The sequence below is a fragment of the Delphinapterus leucas genome, chromosome 1 (assembly GCF_059928025.1).
Source record: "Delphinapterus leucas isolate spDelLeu-1000000601 "Yukka" chromosome 1, BTC_Dleu_Yukka2, whole genome shotgun sequence".
Classification (NCBI taxonomy): domain Eukaryota; kingdom Metazoa; phylum Chordata; class Mammalia; order Artiodactyla; family Monodontidae; genus Delphinapterus; species Delphinapterus leucas.
In genome coordinates this window covers 94,303,686-94,324,622 of record NC_143129.1, presented here as the reverse complement: position 1 = coordinate 94,324,622, position 20,937 = coordinate 94,303,686, and the positions used below count along the sequence as shown (strand labels likewise).

General features: G+C 44.4%; 2 protein-coding genes across 2 annotated transcripts in view; one reads left to right on the top strand and one right to left on the bottom strand.

The window, feature by feature from the left end:
- LOC111180067 (glutathione S-transferase Mu 1) overlaps window positions 1-17,527 on the top strand; it is an 81,768-nt gene extending 64,241 nt beyond the window's left edge. Inside the window, 1 exon segment of the mRNA XM_022584133.3 lies at window positions 284-17,527. Coding sequence (XP_022439841.2) covers window positions 284-400 — 117 coding nt within the window. The 3' untranslated portion in view covers window positions 401-17,527.
- Window positions 16,415-19,604, bottom strand: LOC111179919 (glutathione S-transferase Mu 3). The gene is made up of 8 exons (XM_022583846.2): window positions 19,498-19,604; window positions 19,044-19,119; window positions 18,639-18,703; window positions 17,506-17,587; window positions 17,328-17,428; window positions 17,109-17,204; window positions 16,909-17,019; window positions 16,415-16,608 (listed from the first exon to the last, which is right to left on the bottom strand). Exons 1-8 carry the CDS (start codon window positions 19,543-19,545, stop codon window positions 16,510-16,512), a joined length of 678 nt encoding a protein of 225 aa, XP_022439554.1. The 5' UTR covers window positions 19,546-19,604; the 3' UTR covers window positions 16,415-16,509.
- Between the last annotated feature and the right edge of the window lie 1,333 nt (window positions 19,605-20,937).

The following is a 20,937-nucleotide window of genomic DNA, read 5'->3' as shown; positions in this document are numbered from 1 at the left end:
CTGTGTAGAGATTCTAAACCTATATTATCATCTCTAGTGGATATACAGCACCTTATACAGGGTAGAGTCTCCATATGTGATAAGTCTTATTAAGAAATCAAATGAATTACGGGAAATTGGAAGAGTCAACTTTCCAGAGCTGAGCATCCCAAAAGACTGTCTATTGCCCCAACATTTGACCCCACATGGAAGGGCTGTACCAGGGTACCAAACTTGGGGAGAGCTGCATGAGCCCCAGTGGGGCAGCAGACCTGAGGCCTGGCCTTCTTTTTCCCACCCTTAGGGCTTGAAGAAGATCTCTGCCTACATGAAGTCCAGTTGCTTCCTCCCAGGCCCTCTGTTTCTAAAGACTGCCATGTGGGGCAACAAATACTGCCCTGTAACCAGGAGACGGGAGTGAGGAGCCATTGTCCTGGAGACCAGGTGGACCTCCCTGTGCACAGAACCATCTGTCTTTTTCTTTCTCCTTCTTTTCACTCTAGATGCCGTCTTGGCCCCCTTTATCTCCCTCCCAACCCCCTTTTCATCCATCCTTTATTCAGTTCCCCACTCTTCTTCAGCAAAGTTCCTCCCCCACCCCACATTATCCCTCCTGCACTAAAGCCAACTAGACTATCCTTCCTTTCCATGGTTGCTTCTGCTGTGAGGAGCCCGACCAGACCCCTGGCCCACAGAGCTCTGCTCTGAGCTCCCACCACTGCCCTGAAGATCAGAATTGGCCTGGTGTGCAGGTGCAGGCCCTGCCTCCCAGTGTGGTTCCTGCCCAGCCCTGTCTGATCCCCAGTAAAGCCTTAATGATACCTGCTGTGTCTTGTCTTATGCCCTCCTGGCTTCCTGGAGTCACGACTGACTGTTGGGTGTGTGTGGGTGTCCATTTTTCCTTCTGTTGTCCACTGCAGAGGCTCCGTGGATGGGCATGCATGTGTGTGTGTGGTGGGGGGTTGGGGACAGGTGGGATTATACTATTGCTTGCTCCTTTCTATTTCTACTTCATGTACCTCTGTTCTTTAGCATGGGGTCTTTACAGAAGGGGGGCCCTTCTGTGCCTGGTTCCCTCCTTAATTCAGCATTCATGGGAAGCCTCCTGTCAGCTTGTGGTACTCTGTGTCATGGCTCAGGGGGCTCTTGGGTGGGCTGGGGAAGGGGTTTGAGGACTCTACTGATAGTGTGGGATCCTGGTGGCCTACCTTCTGTCACCCTTTCCTGGAGGCTGTCCCTGCTTTAGATACCCTTCATCTGTGTTCTTATATCTCAATAAAACATACCCCCACTGTATTATAATTGTTGTTTTACTTGTTTTGCTCTCCAACTCAACCATAAAGTCATTGAGGAGAGAATCCATGTCTTATTTGACTTTATACTTATATCTATCATACTGCCTGGTGCACAATAAACATGTAATGAAATTTGGAAATTTGGAAAAAGAATTATCTCTAGTTAAAGCCCTGGCGAACTCTACAGCCACTATATGGATTTAGAGCCTTGGATATAGTTATCTCAGCCATCTGAGATAAAGAATACATTTCAGAAGGTTTAAAATCTGCAGGTCTGGGGGAAAGCCATTAGCTCTCTCTAACTTAAGCATTTAGTAGGCTGTAGCTGCCCCTTGGACGTCTTGATCTGAAATGGGCAGGCCTAGTGGGCTGGGTCAAGTGTAGCCACTCCGTGCAGTCAGGAGGTCGCGTGGCCATTTTATGTTAGGACACCTGCAAAGTGTAGGGCTCTTTAGAGTACCACCTTATTAGCAGGTTCCTCAAGCAGTGGCTGGACAGTGGAGTTGGGCCATCTTAAGGCACGGCCTCAAGTCTTAGCTCAAAACAGGGAGTAGCTTTAGAGAAGTATCCTGTTGAACATTTGTCCAGATGACCATTTCTTGCAGTTATTACATAAACAGCAGTAAAAATAATGTTAAAGGTCTTTAAGAATTAAGTGATTAAAGATAAAAGTGGTATGCTAAAACAAAGTCCAGTAAAGGAGAGCAGCCAAGATGGTGGAGTAGTAAGACTCTGAGTTCACCCTCTCTCATGAGCACACCAAAATCACAACTCTGCAGAAGAACCCATCAATCAAAGAGACTGGGACCTACCAGGAAAGATCTCCTATAACTAAAAGACACAAAGAAGGAACCACAGCAAGATGGGTAAGGGGGGAGGACTCCCGATATAATGAGATCCCATACCCTCTATGTGGATGACCCTTTTTTTTTTTCTACCAATACCAATACAATTTTATTGGAATATGGAATGTGAACAGATGTTTTCAAACAAACACTCTAACCTTATACAAATGTATGGCATTATTAAATAGTTAATAAAGATCCTAAAATGTGACACAGTGGTAGACACTTTGAGCTCTAGCTCACCTAGCTGAGGTGTGTGAGGTCCCCAGAGCTGTGGCATGGCTCTGTAGCTGGGGTCAGGGAACTGCTTGCAAACCACGAGTGAGAGTTCTGAGCCCTGCATCAGGCTCCCCAGTCTGGGGGTTCAGCACTGGGAAGATGAGCCCCCAGAGCACCTGGCTTTGAAGGCCAGTGGGGATTAACTGAAGGGGGAAAGAGATTTCACTCTTAAAGGGTGCACATGAACTGGAGGGACCCCCCTGAAGTGCTGGCCTCAGCCAACTAAAGAGTTCGGGACCTGCACTATCACAGGCACCGAGCACCCTTAGACCAGAACGAGGGGCACAGTTAGGAGGTGGGCTGTGCTGTGTCAAGGGGCTCAGCTGCACTACAAGAAGTTCTTGGCTTACCCCTGGATCCTGACCATCATGTGGCTGGAGAAATTGGGCATGTGGATGAGGCAAAAGGCTGACTGGCAGCAGGTAAAGTTGCTGCTGTGATCTCCTTCTGGTCGACCGTCCCTACTCAGCAGAGACCAGAGCTGCCCTTCATCTTTCAGCCCTGCTGCCCCCTGTGTTTTCTCAACACCACAGAAAGACAAGAAAGGCCTGAGCCTGTCAGAACCAAGGAAGCTGATAAGAGGGCAAACAGAGACCTCGGTGATCTCTGAGAATCAGTGAAAGGTGACACGGTGTGAAAATTTCACCTCTTTTGAAAGGAATCTCAAGAAAGAAATACAGAGCAGAAGCAAGAAGAGCTACAGTCCTGCAGCCTGTGGAATGGAAACCACAATCACGCAAAGTTAGACAAAATGAAATGGCAGAGGAATATGTCCCAGATGAAGGAACAAGATAAAACCCCAGAAAAACGACTAAGTGACGTAGAGATAGGCAACCTTCTGGAAAAAGAATTCAGAATAATGACAGTGAAGATGATCCAGGATCTCAGAAAAAGAATGGAGGCAAGGATCGAGAAGCTGCAAGAAATGTTTAACAAAGACCTAGAAGAATTAAAGGGTGCACACAAAATATCACACATACTGGGATCCAGAGCAAATGCAGTAATTTGATAGGATCCTGAGTCAGACCTACCTGTGGGTCTTGTAGAGCCTCCTGGGGGGGGGGTGGCTGTGGCTTACCCTGGGGACACAGATACTAGTGGCAGACATATTTAGGAACATTCAACCAAAGTAAACACTCCTGTTGGTTGCTGCCATCTTAGCTCAGTAGTACCAAGCCCTGGCCCCCCACCAACAGCCTGTAGGCACCAGTGCTGGGATGCCTCAGTCCAAACAACTAACTAAGCAGGGGCAGTGTTCTGTCCATCAGCAGACAGGCTTCCTAAAGACTCCTGAACCCATAGCCACCTCTAGACACGCCCCTAGACGTGGCCCTGCCCAGCAGAAGGCCAAGACTCAGCTCCATCCACCAGTGGGCAGGCACCAGCCCTTCCTGCCAGGAAGTCTGCACTAGCCCCTAGAACAGCTCCATCTATCAGGGGGTAGACACCAGAATCAAGAAAACTATGATCTTGCATCCTGCACAGAGTCCACCAATAGCAGCCCATACCCTACCTTGGGACCAGCTGGGCCCTGGCCCTGCCCACTAGCTGGCCAATGCAACCTTCAGGACACTCTGGACCCCATACCCAACTGTATCAGGAACTGCTCCCACCTCCACCCCAATGATCTGAAATGAGGTCTTGGACCCCTGGGCCCTGCAGGCAGACTCCAGGAACCAGCTCTGCCTGCCAGTAGTATGGTACTAACCCCAGGATCTGGCAACAGCCCTGGAGTCTTCAGAAACTTGGCTCTATCAACCAGTGAGACAGCACTAGCTCCTTGGCCCCTAGGCTTCTGTAACCAGCTGCCTCATGGCCAGGCTCTGCTAAACTGCAGTTGGAGCATCTGCATAAGGCAGGACCTGGCAACAAGCAAGCCTACCAGACCACCCACATAGCCTGACACAACAAAAGGACCCATGCAGCCCTCTTAGGGGGAACCCCTAGAGCATATAGCTTGGATGATGAGAGGGGAGTGCACTGCTGGGATGCATAGGACATCTCCTGCAGAAGGCCACTTCTCCAAGTTTGAGAAATGTAACTAACCTACCACATACATAAAAACACAAAGAGCAACTTAGACAAAATGAGGTGACACAGGGATATGTTACAGATGGAAGAATGAGATAAAACCTCAGAAGAACTAAGTAAAGATATCATTCTCTCCAGGAGGAGAATGGATGTACAGAGTGAGAAGTTAGAATTTGTTAACAAAGAGTTAGAAAATATAAAGGACAACCAAACAGAGACGAAGAATACCATAACTGAAATGAAAAATACACTAGAAGGAATCAATAGTAGTCTAAATGATACAGAAGAATGGATCAGTGAGCTGGAAGACAGAGTAGTGTAAATCACTGCCACTGAACACAAAAAAAGAAAGAAAGGAAATGAGGACAGTTTAAGAGACCTCTGGGACAACATCAAGCACACTAATATGTGCATTATAGGGGACCCAGAAGGAGAAGAGAGAGAGAGAAAGGACCTGAGAAAATATTTGAAGAGATAATAGCTGAAAACTTCCCTAACCTGGGAAAGGAAACATTCACCCAAGTCCAGGAAGCACAGGGAGTCCCATACAGGATTAAGCCAAAGACAAACATGCCAAGACACACTGTAATCAAAATGACAAAAATTAAAGATAAAGAGGGAATATTAAAAGCAGCAAGAGTAAAACTAACAGGTAACATGCAAGGGAACTCCCATAAGCCTATCAGCTGATTTTTCAGCAGAAACTCTGCAGGCCAGAGGGAGTAGAATGATATATTTAAACTGATGAAAGGGAAAAACCTACAACCAAAAATACTCTACCCGGCAAGGCTCTTGTTCAGATTTGATGGAGAAATAAAAAGCTTTAAGACAAGCAAAAGCTAAAAGAATTCAGCACCACCAAACCAGCTTTACAACAATTATTAAAGGAAACTTCTCTAGGTGAAAAAAGAAAGGCCACAAATAGAAACATGAAAATTATGAAGTGAAAAAGCTCACTGATAAAGGCAAACATACAGTAAAGGTAGGAAATCATCCACACACAAGGCTAGTAGGGAGGTTAAAGACAAAAATAATAAAATCATTTGTATCCAAAATAAGCAGTTAAGAGATACACAAAACAATTAGATGTAAAATATATGATATTGAAAACAGTAATTGTGAGGGGAGGAGAGTAAAATGCAGGGTTTTTTTCTACTAAACATTTATAGAAGACTTAACACCTATCCTTCTGAAACTATTCCAAAAAATTGCAGAGGAAGGAACACTTCTGAACTCTTTCTATGAGGCCACCATCACCCTGATGCCAAAACCAAAAAATCACAAAAAAAGAAAATAACAGGCTAATATCACTGATGAACATAGATGCAAAAATTCTCAATAAAACACTATCAATCTGAATCCAATAATACATTAAAAGGGTCACACACCATGAAAAAGTGGGATTTACCCCAGGGATACAAGGATTTTTCAATACCTGCAAATCAATTAATGTGATACACCACAGTAACTAACTGAAGGCCATATGACCATCTCAATAGATGAAGAAAAAGCTTTTGATAAAATTCAACATCCATTTATGGTAAAAATTCTCCAGAAAGTGGGCACAGAGGGAATATACCCCAATATAATAAAGGCCATATATGACAAACCCACAGCTAACATCATACTCACTGATGAAAAGCTGAAAGCATACCCTCTAAGATCAGGAACAAGACAAGGATGCCCACTCTTGCCACTTTTATTCAACATAGTTTTGGAAGTCCTAACCACAGCAATCAGACAAGAAAAAGAAATAAAAGGAATCCAAATTGGAAAGGAAGTAAAACTTTCACTGTTTGCAGATTACATGATACTATACATAGAAAATCCTAAAGACACCACCAGAAAGCTAGTAGGGCTCATCAATGAATTTGGTAAAGCTGCAGGATACAAAATTCATACACAGAAATTGCTTGCATTTCTATACACTAACAACAATCAGAAAGAGAAATTAAGGAAACAATCTCACTTACCATCACAGAGAAGAGAATAAAATACCTAGGAATAAACCTGCCTAAGGAGGCAAAAGACCTGGACTCCAAAAACTATAAGACACTGATGAAAGAAACTGAAGATGACACAAATGGATGGAAAGATATGCCATGTTCTTGGATTGGAAGAATCAATACTGTTAAAATGATCATACTACCCATGGCAATCTACAGATTCAATGCAATCTCTATCAAATAATCAAGGGCACGTTGCACAGAACTGGAACAAAAAAATTTTAAATTGGTATGGAAACACAAAAGACCCCAAAAAGCCAAAACAATGTTGAGAAAGAAGAATGGAGCTGGAGGAATCAGGCTCCCTGACTTCAGATTACACTACAAAGCTACAGTAATCAAAACACTGTGGTACCGGCACAAAAACAGAAATACAGATCAATGGAACAGGATAGAGAGCCCAGAAATAAACCACTTATGGTCAATTAATCTATGACAAAGGAGGCAAGAATATACAAAGGAGAAAAGACAGTCTCTTCAATAAGTGGTGCCGGGAAAACTGGATAGCTACATGTAAAAGAATAAAATTAGAACATTCTCTAACACTATATATAAAAATAAACTCAAAATGGATTAAAGACATAAATACAAAACCAGATATTATAAAACTCTTAGAAGAAAACACAGGCAGAACACTTTTTGACATAAATTGCAGCAATACTTTTTGGATCCATCTCCCAGAGTAAAAGAAACAAAAGAAAAAATAAACAAATGGGACCTAATTAAACTTAAAAGCTTTTGCACAGCAGAGGAAACCATAAGCAAAACAAAAAGACAACCTATGGGAGGGGAGAAAATATTTGCAAATGATGAGACTGACAAGGGATTAATTTCCAAAATATACAAATAGCTCATACAGCTCAATATAAAAAAACAAACAACCCCATCAAAATATGGGCAGAAGACCTAAGTAGATATTTCTCCAAAGAAGACATACAGATGGCCAATAGGCACATGAAAAAATGTTCAACATCACTAATTATTAGAGAAATGGAAATCAAAACTGCAATAAGGTATCATCTCACACCAATCAGAATGCCCACTATCAAAAAAATCTACAAATATTAAGTGCTTGAGAGGGTGTGGAGAGAAGGAAACCCTCCTACACTGTTGTTGTGAATGTAAATTGGTGCAGCCTCTATGGAGAACGGTATGCAGCTTCCTTAAAAAACTAAAAATAGAGCTATCATATGATCCAGCAATCCCACTCCTGGGCGTATATCCAGAAAAGATGAAAGCTCTAATTCGAAAAGATACATGCACCCCAATATTCATAGCAGCACTATTTACAACAGCCAAGATATGAAAGCAACTTAAATGTCCACCAACAGATGAATGGATAAAGAAGATGTGACACACACACACACACACACACACACACACACACACACACTGGAATATTACTGAGCCATAAAATAGGAAATAATGTCATTTTCAGCAACGTGGATGGACCTAGAGATTATCATACTAAGTGAAGTAAGACAGGGAAAGCTAAATACCACATATCACTTATATGTGGAATCTAAAAAATGATACAAACGAACTTATTTACAAAAGAGAAACAGATACGCAGGCATAGAAAACAAACTTATGGTTACCAAAGGGGTAAGGGTGGGGGCAGGGAGGGATAAATTAGGGAGTTTGGGATTAACAGATACACACTACGTATATAAAATAGATAAACAACAAGGACCTACTGTATAGCACAGGGAACTATATTCAATATCTTTTTATAACCTATAATGGAAAAGAATTGAAAAAAAAGAATGTGTGTTTGTGTATAATTGAATCACTTTGCTGTACACCTGAAACTAACACAACACCATAAATCAACTATACTTCAATTTTTAAAAAAGACATGAGAGAGCGGGAAAAAATGCCCAGATCAAAAATAAATCTGACATGAAGAAAATAAAGTCTAGTAGAGCTAAAAGTTAATGAAACTGGTAAGATAAGTCAGTAAATGTTTTTGGCTTTGCGGGCCATATGGTCTCTGTGACAATTGGTCCCCTTAGCAGCCATAGACAATACATAAATGAATGGATGGAGCTGTATTCCAACAGAACTTCAAAAACAGGTGGCCTTAGTTTCCCTACTCATGATTTAGAAGCTCAAGTTAAAAGGGTATAGCTACGTTAAAGCTTAAATCTTAGATTTGAAATGTAAAAGGTGATTATCAAGGAAAAAAGGAGCAAAATAACTCAATCCTTAAAAAAAGAAGGAATATGTGATAATGAAGTCAGTTGCAAATGAAGTTTTTCTAATCATTGTGGTCAAAATTATAAAAGGTAAAGACATACATTTTAAAGTCTGGGGTAGAAGCAGTAGAATGTATGTACTTCAAACTGAGGCAACCAAAAAAGATGAATTTTCTTGTGGTTGGGATCTGGCAGAGTTCTTAAGACTTGGGATTCTTTGGCACCTCATGGCAGTGCTCCTACACCATTCAATGTGCACCTTTCCCTCTGGAACGAGAAAACAAGACACATTCTGAGAACATGGCTGCCTGCATTGGGGTCTCCTCCATTGACCTGTAATTACCTGCTGTTAATTACAAGTTCCATGCCTAGTATTCCTCCATTATCATTGTATCAGCAGAGAAAGATGAAGCTGATAGAGATCCCAAGCCAGCAGCCTACAGAAAATGGAAGTTTAGTCTTCCTTCATGTCCCATGGGGAATAGTTCAGGCTGTTGAGGCAGTTTTGCTCCATGAAGTTATTCAGGAACTCAGGCTCCTTCCACCCTGTGGCTCTGCCATTCGTAAGGCTGCTTCCTCATTTCCTTGGTTGCAGCTCTATCATGAGTATGGGAAAGAAAATAGAGCAAACCCAAGGAAGCAACTTCCCATTATACAAGTGAGGCAGAAGTTGCAAACATCACAAGTGACACATTCCATTTGTGATCAGTTGTGTGGCTTTACCTAGTCACAAGGGTAGACACATATTTCAACAGAAGAATAGATTTGGTGGACAGCTGCAGTCTCTCCCACTCCCAGGAGACTGAGGATTAAAGGTTAAACTCAAGCAGAAACCTTGGGTTTAAGCCAGTGGTTTCAAGCAGGTACGATAGAGACTAAGGTATTAAAGATAAGATGTTTATCTTCAGATAGACCTAAGGGGAGTGGCATATCCTTTAGTGTTCCTTCTTGCTGAAACAGGAAAATAATTTTTTAGAGGTATCAAGTAGCTCACTGAATCCCTGGGAGGGCCAAGGAGTTGGCATTGGAAGCTGGGTAGCTAGGAAGTGTGCCTAACCACAAGTGGGACTGTCCTAGAGACAACTCCACAGCCATTGCTGGGCACAGACACTGGGACTCCTAACCCTGACATGTGGCACTGGAGGCGAATGTGTCACCACTGTTGCCTCCAAAATCCTGATCCCTCCACCACTACCCATGCCAGATAAATTCTCAGGGCCTGCCTCTTGGAACTGAGGTCCTGTACCACCGTGTGCAGTTAACAGAGCCTGGGTCACAGGCCCATGCCTCAGCCACAAGGGAGGCTGGAAGAGCAAGTGAATTAGTTAGGGTTTTAAGTTCTGCTGTATATAACTAAATAATAACAGTGGCTTAAATAGGACAGAAGTTTATTTCTCATGTGAAAGAAGATCTGGAGGTAGATAGTTAAGCACTGAGAATGTTGGCTTCGTAGTAGGTTTAGTGGCTTAGTTTCTTGACTTTATGCTTCATCATCTTCAGCAGGTGTTTTCCATTCTCTATGTCACCTCATAGACACAAAACGGCTGCTAAAGCCCTGCCACATCTGTGTTCCCGACAGCAGGAGGGAGAAAGAGGAATGGGGCTTGCTCTTTCCCTCTTAAAGAAACTTCCTGATAGTAACATATAACACTTCTATTTATCTCATTGGCTAGAACTTAACCATTTTGGAAATGATGTCTTCCTGGGAAGTAACATGCCCAGCAGAAGTGGAGATTCTGTGACAACAGAAGATGGGGAGATGGGATATCAAGTGTCAACTAGCAATCTTTTACCTTGGGGAGGTGGGACCTATAATGTGAGAAATTCCCCACCTATAAGAATGATGTTTAAAAGATGCAGAGGATAGATGCCTAACAGAAACATAACCTTTTCCACACGTGCATTTCCAAACAATCATCCCTACAGCCACCACAAGACACTCATGCAACCATCCCTGTACAAACAAAAACACGTGCACCCTCTTTCACCCAAAACAGGAACCACCCAAAGTGTCATCAACTACTGCATCCAGTTCCAAGTTTGGCATCTCGGGGTGACATTCAGATTGATATTTTGAAAATGACAGACTAAAGCATAATGTCAGTGACTTCCAGTTCATCCCATATGAAATAGTAAGGGAATGGGAGGTGTAAAACAGGGAAAATTAAGCGAGCTCTATAACTTAATAGAAAACAGCCTGCACTCAGATTTGCAGATAAGCTGTTTTGCATTTATCTACAATGCTTATAGGACGTCCTTCTTTGGTGAGAGGATTCCAAAGAGATGCTGCATAATAAAGCTTTTATACTAAACACTGATACCTGCAAACTAAAATTACTCCCTGGATCGGCTCTTGTGTCCATCCCTCTGGTGACCCCACTTCCAGGTTCATGATCGTCCCACTTTATTAGTCTACCACCTGATTGATAACAGACACAGAGACCAGCCTGCTCTACATGGTAACTCAAGACTTGGAAGCAAAGAAGAGGGCCCAGTCCTGGTGGATTCCAGAACATGCCCATTGTCCTATTCCTATTTAATCAGATCTGGCTTTTCCCAGACTCTCCTTGGTGGGGTAGTCACACCCCCTGAAAAAGCACAGTCCTGCCTAAAAGGCCCAACAGCCACTCTGCATTTCCTACATTCTTCTACTTTTCTTCCCATTTTAAACATAATTTTGGAAGGAAGCAGATATAGTTTCAGTCACAGTTCAAAAAAAAAAATCTGTTAATACAGTTGGAAACATTACACCACAAAAGATAATCTCTCATTTTCCCTCCAACTTCTCACACAGCATGAACATTATCCTGTTTATCCTATTCCCACCCCTCGCCACCACTGTAAATACCCGCTCTAATGACAGTAACCTCAGGTTGGCCCTGGGTCTCCGTGTGTCCTCTGCACCGCAGCACCTATTCATTTGAAATTCAAACATACTCACATCTATATAATCTTTTCTTCTGGATTTAAATCTCACGTGTGAAGCACCTATAGTTATTTCTATTGAAACCCCCCCAAAAACACTAAGAGCTCATGCCTGTTGGTCCTCAGCAATGTTTCATTACAATTTGGCCTAAGCAAGGAGCATGCCAGACCACGAAATCTCACCACCCACCCTCCAGACTCAAAGTTCTTTGCTGATCCCCGGGACCTCCCTGAACCTGAACTTCTGTGCTGACTCCAAGCACTTCGGCCATCTGCTTCAAGAACAGGGCATTTCGTGTTGTGTTGTCTCCCAACCAGAACAGAGAGAAATTTTTAAAGTTCCTTGAGAGCATGAAGCACTTTTCTGAAGCAAACTCTTCTTTTCTCCTTCCATTCTCATTAGAAGGAAGGGAATCAATGCATCATTGCGTCTACTTTGTGTCAGGCTCTATACAAGCTCCGAATTAAAAAAAAATTGGCTTAAGTCACAGTCCCTGCTCTCAGGCAACGTACAGTTTACCGGCAGAGACAGACATTTAAACCAGCAATTAGAGTTCAGTGTGGAAAGTGCTGATGGAGGAGAACACTGAATCCTGTAGGAACAGGGATTTTAAAAGTCAGTGCATTTAAATTAGCTGGGGGGAGGTGGAGGAATGTCCGGCAGGATAAACCAAACCCCAGTGGCTTAATGCATATTTATTTCTTGCTTATGCTTCACGTCCACTGTGGTCAACAGGCCCTGGTTTTCATGGTCTGTCAGAGACCCAAACTGATGGAGGCTTCTGCTTGGCACCTGCTCTCAGTCATGACAGCAGTTGGAAGCAGATATGGCCACTCCCACACTGGCTTTTAAAGCTTCTGCCTAGAAAACGTGTATAATTTCCACTGCATTTAATTGGCCAAAGCAAGTCAGAATGTTACACGTAAGTTCAAGAGGGTAATGAAGCTTCCCTAAAAGGAAAACAATCAGAAATCTTTGGTGACCATCACTAATGCTTCCCACAAGGGTTATCAGCTGTGGCTCCTCTAGGCAGGGGCTTCTCAGCTTACCTTACACAATGAATAGGCATTAGGCAGGCTTAGCTGGCCAGAGCAAAAGCATTCCAGGCAGGGGGCACAGCAAGTCCAAAAGCGTGAAGATAAAAGAGAACATGGTGCTTCTGGATAATTTATATTTACAAATTTATATAGCGTCCATCCATTCTAAATGTTTTAAAAACACTGGCTTACTCCTTACAAGGTCCCAGTGAGGGAGGGTTCATTTGTCAGAGAAAGTACAGAGGCACAGGAGGCCAGAGTTTACTGTAGCAGAGCCAGGACCCGAACCCAGGTAGCCTGACTAGAGTCTAGGGAATTCAGAAAAGCTAGAACCCAGCGCTCCAGGACACAGAAAGAGGCGGGCGCCTGCCAAGAGATGTAGCTGGAAAGGAAGCAGAGGTCAGATTATGAAGAATTTTGTAAACTGGAGGAGGTTGTCTTTTTCCCAAGGCCTAAGAAGCCATTAGCCATATTCAAGCAGGGGAGTGACATGAGCAAGCCTGCACATTAGAAAAATCACTGGCTAAATGTCACTTCCTTCCCTCTCCCCTACCATCCACCTGAACTCCTTAAATCCCTTTGTATCCACATGGCTCATTGTGCCACCTAGTCCTGCAGCTGAAGGATAAGGAAAATGCAATTTCTGTACCAAGTCCAGGTGTTTTCATAAGCCCTTAAACTGTCTTTAAAGGCAGATCCATGCCCATACACATCAGAGTCCCTCACTCCACCCATCCCATCAATGAAGTAACTCTACAAATTTTTCTTGAATCACATAAGTTATTTCCTTCTGAACTGGTAATGCCTTAATCCAGTTGCTTAACAATGAATACAAATGAATTTCCCTAATACTTTTTGGGGAACTCCTCCACCAAATTCAATTCAGCTATCACAAGTTTTTTGTTTTAAAAAGTTCTTATTGACGCTACTTGCACAAACCCATTACTAGACTACTAGTTTCACACTTGTGCGATCTCTGCGCCTCTGGGATGATAGGGCATCCACTTCCCTTCTTTCCTTGAAGGGAACCACTGTGAGAGTGTTCTCTTCTTGTCCGTCTTAGAATTAGAGTTAGGGGCAGTTGGGACCTGGGGGAGCCACATCTCCCGTGGAATGGATCTGTTCCTGTGACCTTCCCAGCTTTCTTGGTTTTGGATAACCGTTAAATGGATTTTCCCTAACAAACATAATGACTAGAAAAATTTGGAACATGTGATTTTTCTACAGTCTATCTGGAATTCAGGTGCAATATGGACCTATGCTTTTAAAACCTCTCCTTTACAATTGCCATGGTGCTCTCTTCTGTCATCACTTTTTCCCAGGACTCTTTTCTCAGGGGACTGCAAGGCCAATTTCCCATTTCCTTGCCTCTTCCCTGTGGTGAACAGACTCTAAAATGGCCCTCATAATTCCACCTTCTGGTACTCAACGATCTTGTGAAATCCTCTCCCCCTGAGTGTAGGCAGGACCTATGATTTCTTCTAATAAACTGCAGCAGAAGTAATGGGATGTCATTTCCTTGATTATATTACATAGGACTGTAGTGTCCCTCTTGCCAGGAGACTCTTTCTACCTTACTGGGTTTGGGGAAGCAAGGTCATCTTTGTTGGGTCACAGGATATGATTTGAATTTTAGAAGATATTGACAAATTGTCCTCCAAAGTAGCTATACCAATTCACAAGTTCACCAGCAAGAAATCCTTATCAATTTCCCAAGCTTTGCCAACACTTCACAAACTTTAAGTTTGTTCATCTGAAAAATGGTCCTCTTACTGGTATAATTTGCAGTTTCTTGGATTATAAACATTTTTAAAACTTTCTTTGGCTATTAATAGTTCTATTTCCATAAATCATCTGTTCATAGATTTTTGTCCTTTTTAAAAAAAACTGAGTTGCCTCCACAATGAGGTATCACTTCACACCAGTCATAATGGCCATCATCAAAAAGTCTACAAATAATAAATGTTGGCGAGGATGTGGAGAAGAGGGAACCCTCCTACACTGAAGGTGGGAATGTAAATTGGTGCAGCCTCTATGGAGAACAGTACGAAGGTTCCACAAAAAACTAAAAATAAAGTTACCATATGATCCAGCAATCCCACTCCTGGGTATATATCCAGAAAAGACAAAAACTCTAATTCAAAAAGATACATGCACCCCAATGTTCATAGCAGCACTATTTACAACAGCTAAGACATGGAAGCAACCTAAATGTTCACTGAAAGGTGAATGGATAAAGAAGACGTGGTATATAGACACAATAGAATATTACTCAGCCATAAAAAAGAATGAAATAATACCATTTGCAGGAACATGGATGACCTAGAGATTATCATACGAAGTGAAGTGAGTCAGACAAAGACATATATATCATTTATATGTGGAATCTAAAAAATATACAAATGAACATATTTACAAAACAGAAACAGACTCACAGACATAGAAAATAAACTTATGGTTACCAAAGGGGAAAGGCAGTGGCAGGGGATAAATTAGGAGTTTGGGATTAACAGACACTCACTAGTATATATAAAATAAACAGTAAAGACTTACTGTATAGCATAGGGAACTATATTCAATTAAAAAAAAAAAACACCTGGGCTTCCCTGGTGGCACAATGGTTGAGAGTCCGCCTGCCGATGCAGGGGACACGGGTTCGTGCCCTGGTCCGGGAAGATCCCGCATGCCGCGGAGCGGCTGGGCCCGTGAGCCATGGCCGCTGAGCCTGCGCATCCGGAGCCTGTGCTCCACAACGGGAGAGGCCACAACAGTGAGAGGCCCGCGTACCACAAAAAAAAAAACCCAAAAAAACCCAAGTTGCCTTAATGAGAGTTCTTTACATGGTCTCTATACTGGTCCTTTATCTCACTTGTCATTTCGTCACAAAAAATTTTTATGTGGAATAATGTTGAATTTGTAAATCTTTCCCTTTATAGCTTTTTAAAATGCCTTAGAGAAATGTTTCCTACCCTATGATTCCAAACATTCATACGTTTTCATTAATACTTTATGTTTAACACTGGGCCTTAAACTCCAGGTGACTTAATTTTAGTGAATGATATGAAGTAAGGGTCTATTATTATTATTTTTAATAAATTTATTTATTTCTATTTATTATTTTTGGCTGTGTTGGGTCTTCATTGCTGCGCGCGACCTTTCTCTAGTTGTGGTGAGTGGGGGCTACTCTTTGTTGTGGTGTGCAGGCTTCTCATTGTGGTGGCTTCTCTTGTTGTGCAGCACGGGCTCTAGAACGCATGGGCTTCAATAGATGCAGCGTGTGAGCTCAGTAGTTGTGGCTCACGGGCTCTAGAGTGCAGGCTCAGTAGTTGTGGCACACGGGCTTAGTTGCTCCGCGGAATGTGGGATCTTCCCAGACCAGGGCTCGGATGCATGTCCCCTGCATTGGCAGGTGGATTCTTAACCACTGCGCCACCAGGGAAGCCCAGGGTCTATTATTTTTAATTGCTAAGTAACTGTCCCACTCCTATATATTGGTTAGTCTACCAGTTTGAAATATCATCTTTATCACATATATAAGGGTCTGTTTCTGAACACTAGTTCTGTTGAGTTCATAGTACCACACAGTTTTACTTATCTTCACCAGGTCTTCACAGGGGCTCTAGTCTCATTTAATACACTTGTCATCTACAGCCGTGCAATCTCACCTTTATTTCTAGTACTCTGAAGGGCTGGGCAAGAACCTCTAGCCCTTGAACTCAGGTGTGGGGTGGGGGAATGTCAACGTTGCAGTGATTGAAATAACATGTCCTTACTCTCCTTTGGCCTTTACTCCCAAGAGACATCCAGCTGGACACCAGTAACCGCAGTGCTATTTATTGAAAAGAGCAGAGAAAGCACAGGCCCCCCTAGGGACAGGATGGAACAAAACAAGCAGTGCGAGTATGCCTCCTGCTCAGCATATTCTCTTGTTGCCCCACTGGGCCATCTTGTTGTTGATGGGCATCTTAAGGAAGCGGTCAGACTGCATGTAGGCAGCTATTTTCTCCAAGGCCTGAAGGGAAAGCACACCAAACCTTACAAAGACTCTAACCCAGCCAAAAGCCCCATTCCAAAACAGCAACACTCACATGCTGCCTGACTCCACCCCCAAGCCCCTCACCCCTGCCATTTCTTGTAGACAGTGCCTTCAAGGTATAGAAGCCAGGGCCTTCCCAAGACTTAAAGGCTTAGAGGTGTCCAACCTTGATCCCTTTAGGCAAAAGCTGGTGTTGGGCAAGAATCTACCACAATGGGGTCCCTTGGGGCCCGGGGGGAGTCTGTTTTTGTAAGAGAAAGGTGCAGGGAGCATCACCTCAAAACGGCACATGAAAGCCTTCAGATTTGGAAATTCATCCAGGCACGTGGGCTCAAAGATATGGTTCTGATCTAACACATCATAGGTGAGGAAATCCACAAAGGTGAGCTAGAGGAACGATAAGATCATCAGGTCTGGGGAGTTCATTAACACCTGCAGAGATAGAAAGGGATCCCCTCCTTTTCCTTTCCTCCTACCTTTTCCCCTGCAAACCATGAGTATTCCCCCAGGAACAAGGAGAACTGTTTCAGTTGTCCAGGTAGCTGTTCCAAGTACTGAGGCTTCAGTTTTTCCTGGGAGAGAAGTAAAGGGAAAGTGAGAATAGCTGTCATCGTCTGCATGTGAATGGAGCAGAAATAACACTTGGGTTCCTCAATGCTCCTTTTTCTTGATGCCTTCCTGCTGAGGAAACTCACGTGGTCAGCGTTGTAGCAGAGTTGTATCAGTTGCATGCGAAAATCCATTATTTGGTTCTCCATCATGTCCACTCGAATCTTTTCTTCTTCAGTCTCACCACCTGTAGGCCAAATAGTCATTTGGCCTTATCCACCCCCAGGTGAGCAGCCCTCACCTCACCAGCCCTACCCCACTCACACATATTGTGCTTGCGGGCGATATAGCGCAAGATGGCGTTGCTCTGGGTGATCTTGTTCTTACCGTCCATGAGATAGGGCAGCTGGAAGGAAAAGGAAAGGCCAAATGAACAACCCGACTCTCTCTTGCCTACCTGCCCCTCTCTCCTGGGAAAGATAAGACTTGCAGGGAAGTGAACAGTAGAGAGAAGATGCTGTGTCAGGAGAAAGAAGAGAGTAAGTAAAAGTTAGTAACTGAGTCCACACCTGATTCTAGACAGGGGTGCTTAATCTGTGTGTGTGTGTGTGTATGCGTATGTGCACGCCATGGACGCTTTTTTTTTTTCTTAATTATTTATTTTTGGCTGCATTGGGTCTTCGTTGCTGCACGCAGGCTTTCCTTAGTTGTGTCTAGCGGGGGCTACTCTTCGTTGCAGTGTGTGGGCTTCTCATTGTGGTGGCTTCTCTGTTGTGGAGCACAGGCTCTAGGCGTGTGGACTTCGATAGTTGTGGCACATGGGCTCTAGAGCACAGGCTCAGTAGTTGTGGCCCACGGGCTTAGTTGCTCCGTGGCATGTGGGATCTTCCCAGACCAGGGCTCGAACCCATGTCCCCTGAATTGACAGGCGGATTCTTAACCACTGCGCCACCTGGGAAGCCCTGGACCCTTTCTTAGAATAAGGTTTTTAAATGCATAAAGCAAATTACATATATTTACACGATTTATATAATATTAAAAGAGCAAAATTGTAAGAGTAATATGTGCCTATGAATGCATTAAATAGCAAGAGGTAATAACTATCATACTTTCAAAATATGATAAGTGTAAATAATATTTATTTATAATATCTGCAACACATTAATATAATACAAAAATATCCATTTTCTACTAGTGACAAAGTCACAGGCATGGCTAATAATCAAGGTCACTGACTGCCTATACTCACAACAGAAGGAATTGTTAACTTTTAGTTAGTAGTTAGTGGAAATGAAAATGTAATTTTTTCTCCATCTAAGTTCAAGGACCCCTGAATTCTACCTATTCTATCTAGGTTAAGAGCCCATATTCTAGATCCCCCTAGAATAGAGAGGAAAGGAGCAAGGATATACTTGAAGGCCTTCCCTTCTGCCCCCTCTTCTCCTAAAGCCACTTACGTTAGGAAAGTCCAGGTCTAGTTTGAATTTCATATCCAGCCACTGGCTTTTATCATAGTCAGGAGCTGTAAGAGAGAGAATGAAGTGGGATCCAACCTCCTTAATATCCGACCTGAGGAGAGTGGAAAGATCTAAAGACACACCCTAATTCCAATACCTCACATACCTAGACCCCCAAAGCTTAACTATTACTCATAAAGTGTTAAGACAGGGTTGGGCTATGGCAGAGAGAGAATCCCCAGATCTCTCCCCACACTGGACACAGCAGAGAGCTCCCAGGTGATTGGGGCATAAGTCCCATCCGACCTCGTCGTGATGCCACCCTCAGGGCAGAAGAAGACAGGGACATTTGGAGGGCCTGCTCGGCTTAGCGCGGCGTCGCACTGCCACCCAGAGGGGCATTACCTTCCCCGCACGTGTATCTTTTCTCTTCATAGGCTGTATCCGTGAACTCCAGGAGCATGCGGATGGCATGCGCCAGCTGGGGAGTAAAAAACCTCCCCGTCAGCGTCTGCACAGCTCCCAACGGCACCACCAAACCACGCCCGCCAATGCCCCGCCCCCTTCCGGCCCACGGTTGCCCAGACGCTGCATCCCGCCGAGCGGGTAGTTAAACGGCTCCTGAGACCTGTCCTCAGGCCCTCTCCCCCAGGCCAGCGTGTCCAGAGGCGGGGCAGGGGTCGGCCTCCGCGGCCCGGGAGCTCGGCTGGGGCCGGCCGCGCTGCGTTAAGCGTCGCGGCGTAGGAAGTTTGGCCCCCGAGTATAACCCCTTCTCTCGGAGACCACTGACCGTGAGCCCCCGGCCACCTCCGCGTCCGTCTACCAGACCGAGCGGCTTGGCAATTGAGACGGCACTCACCCCGCGAATATCCCAGTAACCCAAAATCATGGTTGACTTCGACGACATTCCGTTACTGCGTGCGTGCCTTCGCGGACTGGGGATAGATGGCCAACGGGAGGGGCTTTATACCCGACGTACGTAGGTGGCACCAACGTGCGCGCCTGACTCCGCCCCCACCGTCGTCTTCCCCTCCCCCCAGTGGCCACGCGCAGGCGCGACTGCTGCAGTCCCTGGGGTTGGGGGCGGACCGTCCCCGGGCTAGGCAGGGGAGGAGGGTGACCCGGACCTGGGTTTGGGTCTCTGCATTCTGCACGCGTGAAGCGGAACTGTGTTTGTTTACTAGTGCCAATTAGGGTGGGAGGAGCCCTAACAGCCTAGGCGGTGAGGGCCCTGGTTACCCCCGGAGAGTGCGATTCATGCCATAAATATTTATCTAGCGGGTGTGGGGGGTTTGGGGGGAGGTGGGCAAGAACCAGGAGGCGACTGAGACTGACCACCAGGGAATCTCTGTCTTTGGCGTGTGCATTGAGGATGGATGGAGAGGAGTTCGGAGCTGCTCGTTAGGTGTCTGGCCTGGCCTCTACAGCACAGCTACTTAGAACACAGAGTCCCTGTGTTCTAAGACCCCCTAGCCTGGGTTTGGGAACTCACATTTCCCCCTTAGTTTGGCTGAAGCAAAGATGAGACTTGTTTTTTTTTTTTTTTTTTTGCGGTACGCGGGCCTCTCACTGTTGTGGCCTCTCCCGTTGTGGAGCTCAGGCTCCGGCTCAGCGGCCATGGCTCACGGGCCCAGCCGCTCCGCGGCATGTGGGATCTTCCCGGACCGGGGGACGAACCCGTGTCCCCTGCATCGTCAGGCGGACTCTCAACCACTGTGCCACCAGGGAAGCCCAGATGAGACTTTTTAAAAGGACAGTTCACTAAAAGAAGAAAGGAAAAAAGTACAAACACATTGGGACAGACGCATTTATAATGCCTGATTTCTCCTCCTAAGATAACAGGCCAGTTACAAATGAACTTGGGTATAAGACTAACACTTAAGGAACACCTATGATATGCTAGTCAATAGTCTAGGTATTTCACGTATGTTACTAATTTATTGCAATTTAAGATTATTGAGGCCTGGAGAAGTTGGGTAAGTTGCCTTCCTAGGTTCAAGTTTCCATGGGTGGCCTGGGATTCAAACCTAGGTCTGTCAGCCCAATTTGTGCTAGTTGCTTTGCACTTGGATATCCAGACAGTCTCACCTCATCTCAGTCCTTGCTGGGAAATCTGGGGAGCATACTTTTTTTTATCTGGTTCTGGAGGGTTTCCCTGTTTCTAGGACTCCTTCAGCTCCATGAAGCCCCAGAAGGCAATGTATCAATATCTCCTCTCCCCCGTTCCCCCAAATTAACTTTTCTGGTTAACTTTTGCCCTTGAAAGTCAAACCTTAAGGGTCTCACTTTTGTTCTATTT